Source organism: Cherax quadricarinatus, chromosome 20, assembly GCF_038502225.1.
Source record: "Cherax quadricarinatus isolate ZL_2023a chromosome 20, ASM3850222v1, whole genome shotgun sequence".
Lineage (NCBI taxonomy): Eukaryota > Metazoa > Arthropoda > Malacostraca > Decapoda > Parastacidae > Cherax > Cherax quadricarinatus.
In genome coordinates, this window is record NC_091311.1 from 43,122,051 (window position 1) to 43,142,033 (window position 19,983).

Below are 19,983 nucleotides of genomic sequence, written 5' to 3' on the forward strand. Positions count from 1 at the left end.
GAGCTTACCTGGAGAGAGTTCCGGGGGTCAACGCCCCCGCGGCCCGGTCTGTGACCAGGCCTCCTGGTGGATCAGAGCCTGATCAACCAGGCTGTTGCTGCTGTCTGCACGCAAACCAACGTACGAGCCACAGCCCGGCGGTTCTAAGTAATTGTTGAAATTATGATGTGGGAATAACATAAGTGAGTATGTGTGTACTGAGTATTTAGCATTTAGTCTAGGGTGATTAAGTGGCTTTTGAGAAGAGTCTTAAATTGATTTTCAGACCTGGTTACTTTAGTATCTTCTGGTAATGAATTCCAAATTTTGGGGCCCTTTATGTGGATAGAGTTTTTACACAGTGTGATGTGGACACGAGGTATATCAAAAAGAGATCTGTGTCTTGTGTTATGGTCATGTGTCCTGTTTAGGTTGGTGAGGAGAAGTTTGAGTGGAGGGTTTATATTTGCGTGTATTCTGTGTATGTAGTAGGCACATGAATAAGTATAGCTGTTCTTAATGGTGAGCAGATTCAGACTTTTGAAAATTGGTGGAGTATGCTGCCTTGAGTGGGAATTTGTTATCATTCTGACTGCTGCCTTTTGCTGAGTTATTAGGGGTTTTAGGTGATTGAATGTTGTTGATCCCCGTGCACAAATTCCGTAAGTAAGATAAGGGTATATGAGTGAATGGTACAGTGCCAGGAGAGGTGACTGTGGAACGTAGTACCTTATCTTTGATAGTATACCTACAGTCTTAGATTTTCTTGGTGATTTGTTGTATGTGTGGACCCCAATGGAAATAAGTTACTCTGACGTTTTTGGGTTATCCTAGGTTCTCTACACATATGCTACTATGTATGATAATCTATGTAACTGTATTTGTGTATACCTGAATGAACTTACTTACTTAATTGTAAAATGATGCATATAGACAAATTAAAGTATGAAGAGGTTGTAATATATACTATAATTTTAAACGTTAGTTGGACCCCAATGTAAATAAGTCAGTTTTTTTTTTTTTTGGGTTATCCTGGGTAATTTACACATGTTACTATGTAAAACAATAGTAATCATTTAAAAGCTTGTGTAAGTATACATAGATAAAGTTGCACATTGTATGACGCCAAATATTGTGATGGATATGTACATGTAGTTAGGTTAGTCAGGTTATTCACTGTTGGGCTGGGTTAGTAATTGGATGAGTGAGTGGATAGACAGGTTGGTCATGGCTTGGGGAAGGTTAATAAGCCAGGGGAGGTTGGGTATGCATTATGGAGAGGTTATAAATAAAGAGTGTGAGTGCCTGGGGAGTCAAAGGTGGCGGTGCGGTGAGTCAACTTCCTGTGTCTCCTCCCAGCATGCACCGCCACACACAAATGGCTGCACGGCAATAGGTGACTCCTTCTTGGGCCTTCCTTAGCCTTCCCTAAACTGTGCGTTGCAGAACATATGAGCCGCTAAGGACCGGGCAAGCTTGTGTGTAGGAGCTGGTGGCCATTGTTGCCTGGTGAGGAGTACTGGAGGCAGCCAGGGAACAACCCCCCCCAGCAGCCACCCACAACACAGCTGACTCCACCATCCTCCCCAATCATGGACCAAACTCTACACAATACCTTGTTGATATAGTGATAAGCAGTGCTACAAGAAGGGCAGTATGTCGGCCGAGGCGGCGGATAAGGGTAATGAGGACTCGATTAAGGTTGTGGCAAGGTTCCGGCCGTTGAATGACTCTGAGGAGAGAGCAGGATCAAAGTTCATCGTCACATTCCCACACAACAAAGATGACCAGCTAGTCAACATAGGGGTGAGTCTCTCTCTCTCTCTCTCTCTCTCTCTCTCTCTCTCTCTCTCTCTCTCTCTCTCTCTCTCTCTCTCTCTCTCTCTCTCTCTCTCTCTCTCTCTCTCTCTCTCTCTCTCTCTCATTAATCAGCACACTTATGCGTGGCCTTCGTGGCACAATAAAAACTATTGTGCATTACTTTTTGACATTGACGGGAATTCCACTTTCTAATGTAATTGTTGACCTAACCTAGAAAGAACTGTCAGCAATTACTTGGAACATTAAGGTGTGGCACGTTAATGTTGTTCTACCTTTTCTAATTTTCATTTAAGATATCATTTAAGCAATGAAGATATACATATTGTATATTAAAAGTATTATGGTGAATTTCAGTTACTATTATGAAAGTATTATGTGGTGCTATTTTTCAAAATAAATCTTAAGACTGAAATGGACGTTAAATGCAGTTATTGACCCCTGTAGGTTTAATGCTTAGTTATGATTGCAATAATATGTAGCTATATATCAGCATTGAAGATATAAATTCAATCAAGTTATACCATGGAAGCAGTGTATGATCCTTGTAGGTTTAGCACTTTTTTTTTTATTATAATAATAATATAACATGTAAACTAATATCTTAATTTCCTCATAAAAATGAGAAATTGGCTCCCACACAGTCTGAAACACATTTGATCCTACCACTAAGTAAGATACAGTTCATTAGCTTTGAAAGTTTAAAGGAGGTTCCTTAATGCTACTAAGGGGTTCTGCAAGCAGTAACCTAACCTAAGCAAGCTTAACCTAAATTAAGCCTAAAAAGTAGCAGATACCTACTGATAGTGTTACGAATATCAGTACAGTACCATGAAAATTGGCTGGTTCCTACCAATACTCAGATTTTAAGCCGATTCTGATACCAATACCATGAAAATTAACCAATACCCATCAATGCTGATACTTTGGCACACTCCTAGATGTGACATTTTTCTGGAATTTTAATTACTCCTAGGTATTTGTTATAGAGTAAACTAACTGCCTTATAATGGAACTTAGTGTTACGTATTTGTATAGAGAAATTATTGATTTGTTTCTGTTGTAGAGAAGTGTATCCTAAGGGTGTAATAGTTTTTTTTTTTTTTTTTTTTTATTAACACACTGGCCGATTCCCACCAAGGCAGGGTGGCCCAAAAAAGCAAAACTTTCACCATCATTCACTCCATCACTGTCTTGCCAGAAGGGTGCTTTACACTACAGTTTTTAAACTGCAACATTAACACCGCTCCTTCAGAGTGCAGGCACTGTACTTCCCATCTCCAGGACTCAAGTCCGGCCTGCTGGTTTCCCTGAATCCCTTCATAAGTGTTACTTTGCTCACACTCCAACAGCACGTCAAGTATTAAAAACCATTTGTCTCCATTCACTCCTATCAAACACGCTCACGCATGCCTGCTGGAAGTCCAAGCCCCTCGCACACAAAACCTCTTTTACCCCCTCCCTCCAACCTTTCCTAGGCCGACCCCTACCCCGCCTTCCTTCCACTACAGACTGATACACTCTTGAAGTCATTCTGTTTCGCTCCATTCTCTCTACATGTCCGAACCACCTCAACAACCCTTCCTCAGCCCTCTGGACAACAGTTTTGGTAATCCCGCACCTCCTCCTAACTTCCAAACTATGAATTCTCTGCATTATATTCACACCACACATTGCCCTCAGACATGACATCTCCACTGCCTTCAGCCTTCTCCTCGCTGCAACATTCATCACCCATGCTTCACACCCATATAAGAGCGTTGGTAAAACTATACTCTCATACATTCCCCTCTTTGCCTCCAAGGACAAAGTTCTTTGTCTCCACAGACTCCTAAGTGCACTGCTCACCCTTTTCCCCTCATCAATTCTATGATTCACCTCATCTTTCATAGACCCATCCGCTGACACGTCCACTCCCAAATATCTGAATACATTCACCTTCTCCATACTCTCTCCCTCCAATCTGATATCCAATCTTTCATCACCTAATATTTTTGTTATCCTCATAACCTTACTCTTACCTGTATTCACTTTTAATTTTCTTCTTTTGCATACCCTACCAAATTCATCCACCAACCTCTGCAACTTCTCTTCAGAATCTCCCAAGAGCACAGTGTCATCAGCAAAGAGCAACTGTGACAACTCCCACTTTATGTGTGATTCTTTATCTTTTAACTCCACGCCTCTTGCCAAGACCCTCACATTTACTTCTCTTACAACCCCATCTATAAATATATTAAACAACCACGGTGACATCACACATCCTTGTCTAAGGCCTACTTTTACTGGGAAATAATCTCCCTCTTTCCTACATACTCTAACTTGAGCCTCACTATCCTCGTAAAAACTCTTCACTGCTTTCAGTAACCTACCTCCTACACCATACACCTGCAACATCTGCCACATTACCCCCCTATCCACCCTGTCATACGCCTTTTCCAAATCCATAAATGCCACAAAAACCTCTTTAGCCTTATCTAAATACTGTTAACTTACATGTTTCACTGTAAACACCTGGTCCACACACCCTCCTACCTTTCCTAAAGCCTCCTTGTTCATCTGCTATCCTATTTTCCATCTTACTCTTAATTCTTTCAATAATAACTCTACCATACACTTTACCAGGTATACTCGACAGACTTATCCCCCTATAATTTTTGCACTCTCTTTTGTCCCTTTGCCTTTTATACAAAGGAACTATGCATGCTTTCTGCCAATCCCTAGTTACCTTACCCTCTTCCATACATTTATTAAATAATTGCACCAACCACTCCAAAACTATATTCCCACCTGCTTTTAACATTTCTATCTTTATCCCCTGACTCCCGGCTGCCTTACCCCCTTTCATTTTACCTACTGCCTCACGAACTTCCCCCACACTCACAACTGGCTCTTCCTCACTCCTACAAGATGTAGTTCCTCCTTGCCCTATATACGAAATCACAGCTTGCCTATCTTCATCAACATTTAACAATTCCTCAAAATATTCCTTCCATCTTCCCAATACCTCTAACTCTCCATTTTATAACTCTCCTCTCCTATGTTTTTTTTATGTTCATAATTCTGTCAGCCTTAACTTACTACTGTCAGTATGCATTGGCTCACCATATAAGAGCTTTAATAGTAACTGTGTATCATGCCAAGACAAAACCATTCTCATTGCTAAATTTACAAATTGTATTGCAGTTACCTAGCTTTAATATCAATATGCTCCATAACCTGCATCAGTATAGTTAGAATTATTATTAGTCTGCCTGAAATGTCTAGTCATGCCAGGCTTGATAGTGGCCCTCTTTGTAATTAGTATTTTATATGTAATCCACACGTTGTAACCAATATTTCATAATATGTAAACCCCACATTGTAATCTTTACAGAGAAATAAACATTTGTAATTGTATATGTTTGAAAAATTCTTTTTATCCAGTCACTTTTCTTTCCCTTTGTACTGTAGCTATGATTGTAACTCTTCTGCCTTTTAAAAACCAAGATCTTCCTTTATGTGTAATAAAGTTGGTAGAATTACCGACAATATGTAAAGTAAAAGGACACAAGTGCAACTAATGTGACATTTATTGTGGCAACGTTTCGCTCTCCAGGAGCTTTATCAAGCCATTACAAACAATACATGGACACAGAGGGTATATAAAGGCTCAGAGTGAGGTGTAATACTAGTGAGGTACCATTTCGATGTTCACTAGTGGTAGTAGTAGTAGTAAAAACGTTGCCACAATAAATGTCACATTAGTTACATCTTCCTTTATGATCATTCCTCGATGTACACTATATACAATATAATGTTTTGCTTTGAAATTCTTTAAAAAGGTTATACTATTACAAAGTTGCACTAATTTTATACTAGTCCTGTAGTACTATGCTCCTTACTTAAGGTAATTATTAATGTACATAATTAATGACGCTTCCTAATTTCTAAATTTTACTTCACAGGGAAAAGTTTACCAGTTTGATAACATTCTGAAGCCTAATGTAACACAAGAAAAAGTGTACAATACAGCAGCAAGAGATATTGTTAAAGGTAAGTAGTTTTGTCTTCCTGATTTTTCAATTTTATAGGGTTTTCATAAGCATCATTCCATGTCAATTCACTCTGAACTTTGACATTTTATTTGTTTAAACCATTTATTTATCTCATATTACTTTAAAGTTGATCATCACAGTTGCTTAAATCAATTTATTTTCAGTGTCAGAATATATTTTGTACCAAATTACAGCAGTAATTTGTTACAAAAATTTGGTAGGAGGCAGGGTACCTAAAAAGAAAACCAAGAGCTTTTCTTGTTACATGTAGTAATTTATACAGAAGAAAGGGTTAAAAGTTTATTAAATGTAATATTGTCTTTTCTCTTTGCAGATGTTCTCAATGGGTACAATGGAACAATCTTTGCCTATGGGCAAACATCATCTGGAAAAACTCACACCATGGAAGGAGTTATTGGGGACCCAAATCTCCAGGGTATCATACCTCGGATCATCCAAGATATCTTTAATCATATCTATAACATGGAAGAAAATCTTGAATTCCACATCAAAGTATCATATTTTGAAATCTACATGGATAAAATTAGAGATTTGTTAGATGGTGAGTACTGGTGGTATTCTATTGTATTGTTTTTCCCCTATTTTTTTTTTTTCCATTGAATAGCATTTTCTGCTTTTTTTCCTAGAGTATAGAATGACTACCAGTGAGGTATTCATTGCAGAATAAGATTTAATGCAGGGATGGAAATATGCCAGAGGCTTGCTCGATTTTTTTTTTTTTTTTTTTTTTTTTTTTTTTTTTTTTTTAACACTCCCGTTTCCCACCGAGGCAGGGTGACCCAAAAAGAAAGAAAAACTTTCATCATTCAACACTTTCACCATCACTCGTATATAATCACTGTCTTTGCAGATGCGCTCAGATACAACAGTTTAGACGTCCCTCCAAACTGCCAATATCCTAAACCCCTCCTTTAAAGTACGTACTTCTCGTTTCCAGGACTCAAGTCTGGCTAACCAGTTTCCCTGAATCCCTTCACAAAATATTACCTTGCTTAAACTCCAACAGCTCGTCAGGTCCCAAAAACCATTCATCTCCATTCCACTAACTAAATATTTAACACTGGAACCTGAAATAGTTCCTAACTTATGGTTGAGATGAATGAGTATACAATATCTATGGCTGACACTTGGGAATATTGTTCCTACCAGAAGACAATCCTTTCCTTTTGTATCCCCTTGGACCATATTAGGAGCTATACTTCTAAAGACCGTGTGGATGGGAAATATGAGGTAAATGAAACGTGAAAATAGTACGTAGTTGTATTGTAACTAGAACTTTTCATCAAAGCACTTGATGTAAACTGTCTTCTAAAAACAACAACCAGCGTTAGAGGCCCTAACCAGGATGTGCATTATATGTATGCAAGATGATAACTTGAGAAAATAAAAATACATTCATTTGCATTAAATTGTAGTGTCATTCTTAAGAGAAAATACTGATTTAACTATACTATTACAAAGTTGCATTAGTTTTACAATTATGTAGTACTATACTGTGACCATGCACGCGGGGTCACAGCTTCTGGCCCCGGCTCTGTGCTGTTTGTGTATTTGTGTTTTCATATCTGACTTGAAAATCTCCATTAATAAATGTTAATTTTCCTGCCTAACAGTGTCCAAAGTGAATCTTGCTGTGCACGAAGATAAAAACCGTGTACCATTTGTGAAAGGCGCCACTGAACGGTTCGTGTCATCTCCAGAAGAGGTGCTCGAGGTCATAGAAATGGGCAAAAGTAATCGTCATGTTGCAGTTACAAGTAAGTGGTTTTATTGAACCATATCTAATTTATTATAAGAGATTGTATTATTATTTATTATTTTGTAAGGGGGGAGTGTTTAAGTGGAGAGAAGTAAATGGGATTAGGTCAGGGGTTTCAAATAGAGCTAAAGGAGGAGTTGCAATAATGTTGAAGGATAAGCTATGGCAGGAAAAGAGGGAGTATAAATGTATTAATTCAAGGATTATGTGGAGTAAAATAAAGATTGGATGTGAAAAGTAGGTTATAGTAAGTGTGTATGCATCTGGAGAAAAGAGAAGTGTAGAGGAGAGAGGTTTTGGGAATTGTTGAGTGAGTGTGTGGAGAGTTTTGAACCAAGTGTGAGAGTACTTGTGGTTGGGGATTTCAGTTCTAAAGTGGGTAAAAATGTTGTGGAGGGAGTAGTAGGTAAATTTGGGGTGCCAGGGGTAAATGAAAATGGGGAGCCTTTAATTGAGCTATGTGTAGAAAGAGGTTTGGTAATAAGTAATACATATTTTATGAAAAAGAGGATAAATATACAAGGTATGATATAGCATGTAATGAAAGTAGTCTGTTAGATTGTATATTGGTGGATGAAAGGTTTATAGAGGGGCAACTGATATATCGGATCATTATATAGTTGTAGCTACAGTTAGAGTAAGAGGAAGATGGGCCAAAAGGAAAATGGCAACAAGAAATAAGAGAGGTGAAAGTGTATAAACTAAGGGAGGAAAGAAGTTTGGGTGAGATACAAGCAACTATTGGCAGAAAGGTGGGCTAGTGCAAGTATGAGTAGTGGGGAAGTTGAAGAAGGTTGGAATAGTTTTATAAATGCAGTATTAGAATGTGGGGGCAGAAAGTTTGTAGCTATAGGAGGGTGGATGCAGGAGGAAAGAGGAGCGATTGGTGGAAGGATGAAGTAAAGGGTGTGATAAAAGAAAAGGGTAGCTTATGAGAGGTTTTTACAAAGCAGAAGTGTTATAAGAAGAGCAGAGTATATGGACAGTAAAAGAAAGGTGAAGAGTGGTGAGAGAGTGTAAAAGGAGAGCAGATGATAGTGGGAGAGGCCCTGTCAAGAAATTTTGAAGAAAATAAAAAATTTTTGAGATAAAAAAGTTAAGAAAACCTAGGGAACGAATGGATTTGTTAGTTAAAAACAGAGTAGGGGAGTTAGTAGATGGGGAGATAGAGGTATTGGGTAGATGGCTGGAATATTTTGACTAACTTTTAAATATCAACCAAGAAAGGCAGGCGGTAATTTCATGCACTGGCCAGGGAGGTGTACCATCTTTTAGGAGTGAAAAAGAGCAGGATGTGAGTGTGGGGGAGGTGCGTGAGGCATTACGTAGAAGGAAAGGGGGTAAAGCAGCTGGAACTCGTGGGATCATGACAGAAATGCTAAAAGCAGGGGGAGGTTATAGTGTTGGAGTGGTTGGTATTTTTGTTTAATGTATGAGAGAGGGGAAGGTACCTAGGGATTGGCAGAGAGCATGTATAGTTCCTTTATATAAAGGGAAGGGGCACGAAAGATTGTAAAAATTATAGAGGAATAAGTAAGTTTACTGAGTATACCAGGAAAAGTGTATGGTAGGGTTATTATTGAAAGAATTAGAGGCAAGACAGAATATAGGATTGTGGATGAGCAAGGAGGTTTTAGAGTGGGTAGGGGATGTGTAGATCAAGTGTTTACATTGAAGCATATATGTGAACAGTATTTAGATAAAGGTAGGAAAGTTTTCATTGCATTTATGGATTTAGAAAAGGCATATGATAGTGGGTAGGGGAGCAATGTGGCAGATGTTGCAAGTATATGGAATAGGTGGTAAGTTACTAAATGCTGTAAAGAGTTTTTATGAGGATAGTGAGGCTCAGGTTAGGGTGTGTAGAAGAGAGGGAGACTACTTCCCAGTAAAGGTAGGTCTTAAACAGGGATGTGTAATGTCACCATGATTGTTTAATATATTTATAGATGTGGCTGTAAAAGAAATAAATGCTAGGGTGTTCGGGAGAGGGGTGGGATTAAATTATGGGGAATCAAATACAAAATGGGGATTGATAGTTACTTTTTGCTGATGATACTGTGCTTATGGGAGACTGAAAATAAAACTTGCAAAAGTTAATGGACGAGTTTTGGAGAGTGTGTAAAGGTAGAAAGTTGAAAGTGAACATTGAAAAGAGTAAGGTGATGAGGGCATCAAATGATTTAGATAAAGAAAAATTGGGTATCAAATTGGGGAGGGGGAGTATGGAAGAAGTGAATGTTTTCAGATATTTGAGAGTTGACGTGTCAGCAGATGGATGTATGAAGGCTGAGGTTGACCATAGAATTGATGAAGGAAAAAAGGCAAGTGGTGCATTGAGGTATATGTGGAGACAAAAAAAATTGTCTATGGAGGCAAAGAAGGGAATGTATGAAAGTATAGTGGTACCAACACTTTTATATGGGTGTGAAGCTTGGGTTGTAAATGCTGTAGTGAGGAGGCAGTTGGAGGCATTGGAGATATCCTGTCTAAGGGCAGTGTGTGGTGTAAATATTATGCAGAGAATTCGGAGTGTGGAAATTAGAAGGTGTGGAGTTAATAAAAATGTTAGAGGGCTGAAGAGGGGTTGTTGAGGTGGTTTGGTCATTTAGAGAGAATTCAAAGTAGAATGACATGGAGAGCATATAAATCTGTAGGGGAACGAAGGCGGGGTAGGGGTCGTCCTCGACAAGGTTGGAGGGAGGGGGTGATGGAGGTTTTGTGGGCGAGGGGCTTGGACTTCCAGCAAGCATGTGTGAGCGTGTTAGATATGAGTGAATAGAGACAAATGATATTTGGGACAGTCAAAGGGTTAACCCTTAACCCTTAAATGGTCCAAACGTATATATACGTTTTTTCAACATCTGAAAGTATGTAAAAAAAATGTAATCTTTTTTTTTTTTTTTTTATTTGAAAATATGTAAAAAAAAAAAAGTAGATCTACTTTTGTAGCACTACGAATTTGAACGTCGATCTGTTTGGACCGTTTAACCCTTTGACTGTTTCAGGTCCCTCTCTGAAACTGTCATTCTATGTCGCCAAATATTCAAAAAAAAAAAAAAATTATTTTTTCTTATGAAAATGTTAAGATTATTTTTCTGAGTGTTTTAGTCCAAAAAAAAATTTTTTGCCATCGGTACTTACCGAGATATAGAGCCATGAAGTTTGCAGAAAATGAGCCGCGTATGGCAACAGCGGCGACTGCCGCTCACCCGGTAAACTTTAGTTTACTTGTAATTGAAGGTTTTTTGTTTTTTTCACTATTTTATTTTTTCACATAACTTATGTGGCCTATGAGACCAAAGTAAGGTGCAATGTATATATATACACTCGTTGTATACAACACAACAAGCACACAAACATAATTATCAATATATTGTTTACAAAACTTGTTTACAAAAACAAACAATTCTTCTTCTTCTTCCTCTTCCTCTTCCTCTTCCTCTTCCTCTTCCTCCTCTTCCTCCTCTTCCTCTTCCTCCTCTTCCTCTTCCTCCTCTTCCTCTTCCTCCTCTTCCTCTTCCTCTTCCTCCTCCTCTTCCTCCTCCTCTTCCTCCTCTTCTTCTTCTTCCTCCTCTTCTTCCTCCTCCTCTTCTTCTTCCTCTTCTTCTTCTTCCTCCTCTTCTTCTTCTTCCTCCTCCTTGTGTGCGAGTGTGTGGCTTATAATTGTTTTGAGTCAGGAGTCGGCAGCTGTCAAAGTGACATATTGTGTCATTAGTCACTACCCTACCGCCTGTCAAAACAATGGGGTCGGATGCTGCTTCCCCTCCTCCATTCTATCTAATTATCTTTCTCCCTCATTTTATATCTTTCAATCTGTCTCTCTTTCTATCTGTCTGCCTATCTCTGTCTCACAGGTACACATAAATACAAGTATACATAGTGTAAATTACCTAGGATAACCCAAGAAATCCAGACAAAGTGCTATACTCTGCTTGAAGATGTGAGTAAACGTGATGACACAGTCTTGTGGCTCTCTCTGAGACAGAGAGCTAGATGGACAGACAGGGAGCTTGACAGACAGACAAATAGACAGACAGAAATGTTTGTGTACCAGCAAAAACAAAGGGAGGGCAATGGTCATGTAATATTACCCTCCTTTACCCTCATCAAAGTCAGCTCTTATCAGATGTTATCTCCCCTTATCTTGTCACTGTCATGGGGTGGACTTTTTTTTTTCTTGCTTCAAGGGAACAATATTATTACAACTTCTTCCTCCTCCTCCTCCTCCTCTTCTCCTCCTCCTCCTCCTCCTCCTCCTCTTCCTCCTCTTCCTCCCCCTCCTCCTCCTCCTCCTCCTCCTCTTCCTCCTCTTCCTCCCCCTCCTCCTCCTCCATTGCTTTTGGTCTCAAACTCCTCCAAATCATGAAATTGATCTTCACTGACACTTCCATCTGTGTTAGAGCATCACTTGGGAAGAGAAGAGTCCCAGATTTGCTGGGGAATCACATATTTCTTACCGCTAGACATGCTGAAAAATGACAACTGAAATGGCATTCCCACAATGCACCACTGGCTCCCCGATTTTTTTTATATGGTGCACACTGACCATGGAGACCCATTCTCTCACATGTGGGCCTACCAGCTTTCTCCTGCTTGATTTGAAGCTGCTAGAATTTATGCGTATAAATACGTCAGAAACATTGGCTCGTAAGACGTATTTATACGTCGGAAACAGTCAAAGGGTTAAGGGTTAAACGGTCCAAACGTATATATACGTTTTTTCAACATTTGAAAGTATGCAAAAAAATGTACATTTTTTTTTTTTACATTTGAAAATGTGTAAAAAAAACTTATCTACATTTTTTTGTTATATTTGAAAATATGTAAAAAAGCATAATCTACTTTTGGAGCACTACGGATTTGAACGTCGATCTATTTGGACCGTTTAAGGGTTAAAGGAGGGGTTTGGGATATTGGCAGTTTGGAGGGATATGTTATGTATCTTTATACGTATATGCTTCTAAACTGTTGTGTTCTGGGCACCTCTGCAGAAAGAGTGATTATGTATGAGTGAGGTGAAAGTGTTGAATGATGATGAAAGTATTTTCTTTTTGGGGATTTTCTTTCTTTGTGGGTCACCCTGCCTTTGTGGGTGATGGCCAACTTTTTAAAAAAAAAAAAAAAAAAAAAAATTATAGGGTGTGTAGAAGAGAGGGAGACTACTTCCCAGTAAAAGTAGGTCTTAGACAGGGATGTGTAATGTCACCATGGTTGTTTAATATATTTATAGATGGGGTTGTAAAAGAAGTAAATGCTAGGGTGTTCGGGAGAAGGGTGGGATTAAATTATGGGGAATCAAATACAAAATGGGAATTGACAGTTACTTTTTGCTGATGATACTGTGCTTATGGGAGATTCTAAAGAAAAATTGCAAAGGTTAGTGGATGAGATTGGGAGTGTGTGTAAAGGTAGAAAGTTGAAAGTAAACATAGAAAAGAGTAAGGTGATGAGGGTATCAAATGATTTAGATAAAGAAAAATTGGATATCAAATTGGGAAGGAGGAGTATGGAAGAAGTGAATGTTTTCAGATACTTGGGAGTTGACGTGTCGGTGGATGGATTTATGAAGGATGAGGTTAATCATAGAATTGATGAGGGAAAAAAGGTGTGGTGCGTTGAGGTATGTGGAGTCAAAAAATGTTATCTATGGAGGCAAATATGGGAATGTATGAAAGTATAGAGTACCAACACTCATATGGGTGTGAATGCAGCAGCAAGGAGACTGTTGGAGTCAGTGGAGATGTCCTGTTTAAGGGCAATGTGTGGTGTAAATATTATGCAGAAAATTCGGAGTGTGGAAATTAGGAGAAGGTGTGGAGTTAATAAAAGTATTAGTGAGAGGGCTGAAGAGGGGTTGTTGAGAGAATGGATCAAAGTAGAATGACATGGAGAGCATTTAAATCAGTAGGAGAGGGAAGACTGGGTAGGCGTCGTCCTCGAAAAGGTTGGAAGGAAGGGGTAAGGGAGGTTTTATGGGCGAGGGGCTTGGACTTCCAGCAGGCGTGCATGAGCATGTTCGATAGGAGTGAATGAAGACGAATGGTATTTGGGACCTGATGATCTGTTGGAGTGTGAGCAGGGTAATATTTAGTGAAGGGATTCAGGGAACCCGGTTATTTTTATATAGCCGGATTTGAGTCCTAGAAATGGGAAGTACAATGCTTGCACTCTAAAGGAGGGGTTTCGGGTTATTGGCAGTTTGGAGGGATATGTTGTGTATCTTTATACGTATATGCTTCTAAACTGTTGTGTTCTGAGCACCTCTGCAAAAACAGTGATTGTGTGTGAGTGAGGTGAAAGTGTTGAATGATGATGAAAGTATTTTCTTTTTGGGGATTTTCTTTCTTTTTTGGGTCACCCTGCCTCGGTGGGAGACAGCCGACTTGTTGAAAAAAAAAAATATATATATATATATATATATATATATATACACCTACCATCTGACTTACGATAGAGTTCGGTTCCGAGAAACCCGTCGTAAGTTGAAATGGACGTAAGTCGAACTTTACTACTGAATATCAACATCACATTTTTGTAATGGCTATTTTATTGTTTTATTTTGGCATTTCATGTTTTACTTAACTTTTTATGCTGTTAGTATTGTATTTTATACTGTAAGGTTTAGGATAAACACTGTGTACAACACAAATAGTTGTTTATTTCCCAGAAATTTGGCATAAAAAACACGGTCGTAAGTCGAGTGGTTGTAAGTCGAGCAGGTTGTAAGTCGGATGGTAGGTGTGTGTGTGTGTGTGTGTGTGTGTGTGTGTGTGTGTGTATATATATATATATATATATATATAATATATATATATAATATATATATATATATATACAGTGGACCCCCGGTTAACGATATTTTTTCACTCCAGTAGTATGTTCAGGTGCCAGTACTGACCGAATTTGTTCCCATAAGGAATATTGCGAAGTAGATTAGTCCATTTCAGACCCCCAAACATACACGTACAAACGCACTTACATAAATACACTTACATAATTGGTCGCATTCGGAGGTGATCGTTATGCGGGGGTCCACTGTATATATATATAATTTTTTTTTTTCAACAAGTCGGCCGTCTCCCACCGAGGCAGGGTGACCCAAAAAAGAAAGAAAATCCCCAAAAAGAAAATACTTTCATCATCATTCAACACTTTCACCACTCACACATTATCACTGCTTTTGCAGAGGTGCTCAGAATACAACAGTTTAGAAGCATATACATATAAAGATACACAACATATCCCTCCAAACTGCCAATATATATATATATATAATGTATATATTATATATATAATGTATATATATGTATATATTATATATTTAGCGTGTAATGAAAGTAGTTTGTTAGATTATGTATCGGTGGATAGAATGTTGATAGGTAGACTACAGGATGTGCATGTTTATAGAGGGCCAACAGATTTATCACATAATTATTTAGTTGTAGCTACAGTTAGAGTAAGAGGTAGTTGGGGCAAATGGAAAATGGCAACAGCAAATAAGAGAGAGGTGAAAGTTTATAAACTAAGGTAGGAAGAAGTTAGGGTGGGATATAAGAAGCTATTGAGAGAAAGGTGGGCTAGTGAGAGTATAGGTAGTGCTAGGGTTGACGAGGCGAGATAATTTTAAAAATGCAGGGCAGAAGTTTGTGGATATAGGAGGGCATGTGCAGGAGGAAAGAGGAGCAATTGGTGGAATGATGAGGTAAAGGGTGTGATGAGGAAGAAAAAGTTTGCTCGAGAGGTTTTTACAAAGCAGAAGTGATATAAGTAGGGTGGAGTATATGGAGAGTAAGAGAGGTGAAGAGGAGTGTAAAAGGAGAGCAAATGATAATAGTGGGCAGAGTACTGTCAACAAATTTTGCTGAGAATAAGTAAAAGTTTTGGAGTGAGATAAATAGGTTAAGAAAGCCTAGGGAACAAATTGATTTAAATTAAAAACAGAATAGGGAAGATAGTAGATGGGGAGTTGGAGGTAGTATTGGGAAGATGGCAGGAATATTTTGAGGAACTGTTAAATGTTGATGAAGATAGGGAGGCAGTAATTTCATGCATTGGCCAGTGAGGTATAACATCTTTGAGGAATGAAGAGCTAGATGTGAATGTTGGGGAGGTGCATGAGGCAGTGGATAGAATGACGGGAGAAAGTAGCTGGAACTGATGGGATCATGACAAATGTTAAAAGCAGGTGGGGATATAGTTTTGGAGTGGTTGGTAGTTTTGTTCAATAAATGTATGAAAGATGGGAAGGTACCTAGGGACTGGCAGAGATAGTGCATAATTCCTTTATATAAAGGGAAGGGGGACAAAAGAGATTGTAAAAATTATAGGGGAATGACATGGAGATCATATAAATCTGTAGGGGAAGGAAGGCAGGGTAGGGGTCATCCTCGAAAAGGTTGGAGGGAGGGAGTAAAGGAGGTTTTGTGGGCGAGGGGCTTGGACTTCCAGCAAGCGTGTGTGAGCATGCTAGATAGGAGTGAATGGAGACGAATGGTATTTGGGACCTGATGGACTGTTGGAGTTTACCTGGAGAGAGTTCCGGAGTGTGAGCAGGGTAATATTTAGTGAAGGGATTCAGGGGAACTGGTTATTTTTATATAGCCGGACTTGAGTACTGGAAATGGGAGGTACAATGCCTGCACTTTAAAGGAGGGGTTTGGGATATTAGCAGTTTGGAGGGATATGTTATGTAATTTATACGTATATGCTTCTGAACTGTTGTATTCTGAGCACCTCTGCAAAAAGTGATTGTGTGAGTGAGGTGAAAGTGTTTAACACCAAAAGTTTGAAATTTGATAGAAAACTTATGGAATTATGCTCTCGCAAAGTTAGTGGTCTCGGCGATGTTTACGCATCGGCGATTTTGCCCACTTTGAGCCCCATTTTCGGCCAATTTCACTGTACTAGTCGACAAAAAACATGAATATTTCGCTAGAACTCCATTTTTTCTATCGAATGGGTGCAAGAAACCACCCATTTATGAAATTCAACTATCCAGTACAGTGGTCGGAATTTAGCAATTTTGCCAATTTCACACAAATTTCAAAAGATGCCAATTTCCGAATAGGGTCCAGAATAAACAAGAAAGACATTCCTGGCACTAAAATGACATTTCCTCTAGTCATTAGTCACGTCTCAAGGCCCCTCTTATATTCTTTTGCTTTCCACTTTGAATTTTTATTCTCACAAAAAATATAAGATTTACTGTTATGCAGACTACTGCATTAGTGTAAAAAATGGTATAAATATTATTGGTTCACTTGTGAAAGAATATTAGACTCACCAGTTGACGTGTATTGCACGCTTGGCACGATTTGTTTACTTTTGAAGTTTGGTAAAAATCGAACATTTCTGCTACTTTGAGCTCAATTTCAAGGCACCTTTCATTGTAAAACCAGTCAAAATCATCTCAATTTCTGTAATATGTCTTCCATTCTATAAAATGAGACCAAGAAAACTAGAATACAACAATAAATACCATACGAAAATACACTGCAAAGTCGCTGATTTATTCCAAAAAAATGGTCAAAGTTTTTTTTTTTTCTCATTATGCACTGTGTGCTGCAGGATTTTTTTTTAGACTGTGCACACTGACCACATAGACCCATTCTTTCATATGAAGGCCTACCAGCTTTCTCCCACTAGATTTGAGGCCGCTAGAATTTATGCGTACTAGTACGACAAAAACCCCTACGCGTAAGACGTACTAGTACGACCAAAACCCTCAAAGGGTTAAGGTCAAGTTTTTGCCTCCTAATACCACTCCTCTCCTGCAGCCTATGGACCAGCAGGTCATTTCCAACTTCAAGAAACTGTACACAAAAGCTATGTTTCAAAAGTGCTTTATAGTGACCACAGAAACTCAACTGGCTTTAAAAGAGTTTTGGAAGTATCGCTTTAATATCCTCAATTGTATAAACCTGATAGGTACGGCTTGGGAGGGAGTGACTAAGAGGACCTTGAACTCTGCTTGGAAAAAACTGTGGCCAGAATGTGTAGACAAAAGGGATTTTGAAGGATTTGAGGCTAACCCTGAGAATCCTATGCCAGTTGAGGAATCCATTGTGGCATTGGGGAAGTCCTTGGGGTTGGAGGTTAGTGGGAAGGATGTGGAAGAGTTGGTGAAGGAGGACAGTGAAGAACTAACCACTGATGAGCTGAGAGATCATCTTGAACAGCAAGAGGGCAGACCTGAGGAAACTGCTCCGGAGGAGGGATAGAAAAATTGAGGAAGTTGCCTACTTCAAAGATTAAGGAAATGTGTGCAATGTGGCTTGAAGTGCAAACCTTTTTTGATGACAATCACCATAACACAGCTATTGCAAGCCGTGCTGGTGACTATTACACTAACAATGTTGTGAAACACTTTAGGGATGTCATAAAGGAACGGGAGGTACAGGCCACTATGGACAGATATGTTGTGCGACAGAAATCCAGTGACTCTGAAGCTGGTCCTAGTGGCATTAAAAGAAGGGAAGTAACCCTGGAAAAGGACTTGCTACCTCAAGTCCTAAGGGAAGGGGATTCCCCTTCTAAACACTAACACCTCCCCCCTCCTCCCATCCCATCAGTCATCACCAGATCTTCATTAAAGGTAAGTGTCAATTATTTTATTATTCTATTGCATTAAACTTAATATTCCATGTAGTAAAATTTTTTTTTTCATACTTTTGGGTGTCTTGCACGGATTGATTCGGTTTTCGATATTATCGGTATTCGATGAGCTCTCAGGAACGGATTAATATCGAATACCGGGGGTCCACTGAATGTGTAAATTCAAGAATTATGTGGATTAAAGTAAAGGTTGGATGCGAAAAGTGGGCCATAATAAGCGTGTATGCACCTGGAGAAGAGAGGAATGTAGAGGAGAGAGAGAGATTTTGGGAGATGTTAAGTGAATGTATAGGAGCCTTTGAACCAAGTGAGAGAGTAATTGTGATAGGGGACTAGAATGCTAAAGTAGGAGAAACTTTTAGAGAGGGTGTGGTAGGTAAGTTTGGGGTGCCAGGTGTAAATGATAATGGGAGCCCTTTGATTGAACTTTGTATAGAAAGGGGTTTAGTTATAGGTAATACATATTTTAAGAAAAAGAGGATAAGTATACAAGATATGATGTAGGGCAAAATGACAGTAGTTTGTTGGATTATGTATTGGTAGATAAAAGACTGTTGAGTAGACTTCAGGATGTACATGTTTATACAGGGGCCACAGATATATCAGATCATTTTCTAGTTGTAGCTACACTGAGAGTAAAAGGTAGATGGGATACAAGGAGAATAGAAGCATCAGGGAAGAGAGAGGTGAAGGTTTATAAACTATAAGAGTAGACAGTTAGGGTAAGATATAAACAGCTATTGGAGGATAGATGGGCTAATGAGAGCATAGGCAATGGGGTCGAAGAGGTATGGGGTAGGTTTAAAAATGTAGTGTTAGTGTTCAGCAGAAGTTTGTGGTTACAGGAAAGTGGGTGTGGGAGGGAAGAGGAGTGATTGGTGGAATGATGATGTAAAGAGAGTAGCAAGGGTGAAAAAGTTAGCATATGAGAAGTTTTTACAAAATAGAAGTGATGCAAGGAGGGAAGAGTATATGGAGAAAAAGAGAGAGGTTAAGAGAGTGATGAAGCAATGTAAAAAGAGAGCAAATGAGAGAGTGGGTGAGATGTTATCAACAAATTTTGTTGAAAATAAGAAAGTTTTGGAGTGAGATTAACAAGTTAAGTAAGCCTAGAGAACAAATGGATTCGTCAGTTAAAAATAGGAGAGGAGAGTTATTAAATGGAGAGTTAGAGGTATTGGGAAGATGGAGGGAATATTTTGAGGAATTGTTAAATGTTGATGAAGATAGGGAAGCTGTGATTTCGTGTATAGGGCAAGGAGGAATAACATCTTGTAGGAGTGAGGAAGAGCCAGTTGTGAGTGTGGGGTAAGTTCGTGAGGCAGTAGGTAAAATGAAAGGGGGTAAGGCAGCTGGGATTGATGGGATAAAGATAGAAATGTTAAAAGCAGGTGGGGATATAGTTTTGGAGTGGTTGGTGCAATTATTTAATAAATGTATGGAAGAGGGTAAGGTACCTAGGGATTGGCAGAGAGCATGCATAGTTACTTTGTATAAAGGCAAAGGGGACAAAAGAGAGTGCAAAAATTATAGGGGGATAAGTTTGTTGAGTATACCTGGTAAATTGTATGGTAGAGCTATTATCGAAAAAATTAAGAGTAAGACTGAGAATAGGATAGCAGATGAACAAGGAGGCTTTAGGAAAGGTAGGGGGTGTGTGGACCAGGTGTTTACAGTGAAACATAAGTGAACAGTATTTAGATAAGGCTAAAGAGGTCTTTGTGGCATTTATGGATTTGGAAAAGGCGTATG

The 19,983-nt window shown here is 39.0% G+C and overlaps 1 protein-coding gene across 1 annotated transcript in view; it reads left to right on the forward strand.

Moving 5' to 3' along the window:
- Window positions 1–1,341: 1,341 nt before the first annotated feature.
- Window positions 1,342–19,983, forward strand: part of LOC128703871 (kinesin heavy chain) — a 102,807-nt gene continuing 84,165 nt past the window's right edge. The window contains exons 1-4 of the mRNA XM_070087020.1: window positions 1,342–1,785; window positions 5,745–5,832; window positions 6,169–6,396; window positions 7,469–7,612. Of these exons, the coding sequence (XP_069943121.1) occupies window positions 1,636–1,785; window positions 5,745–5,832; window positions 6,169–6,396; window positions 7,469–7,612 (610 nt within the window). The 5' untranslated portion in view covers window positions 1,342–1,635. The remainder of the gene's footprint in view (window positions 1,786–5,744; window positions 5,833–6,168; window positions 6,397–7,468; window positions 7,613–19,983) is intronic.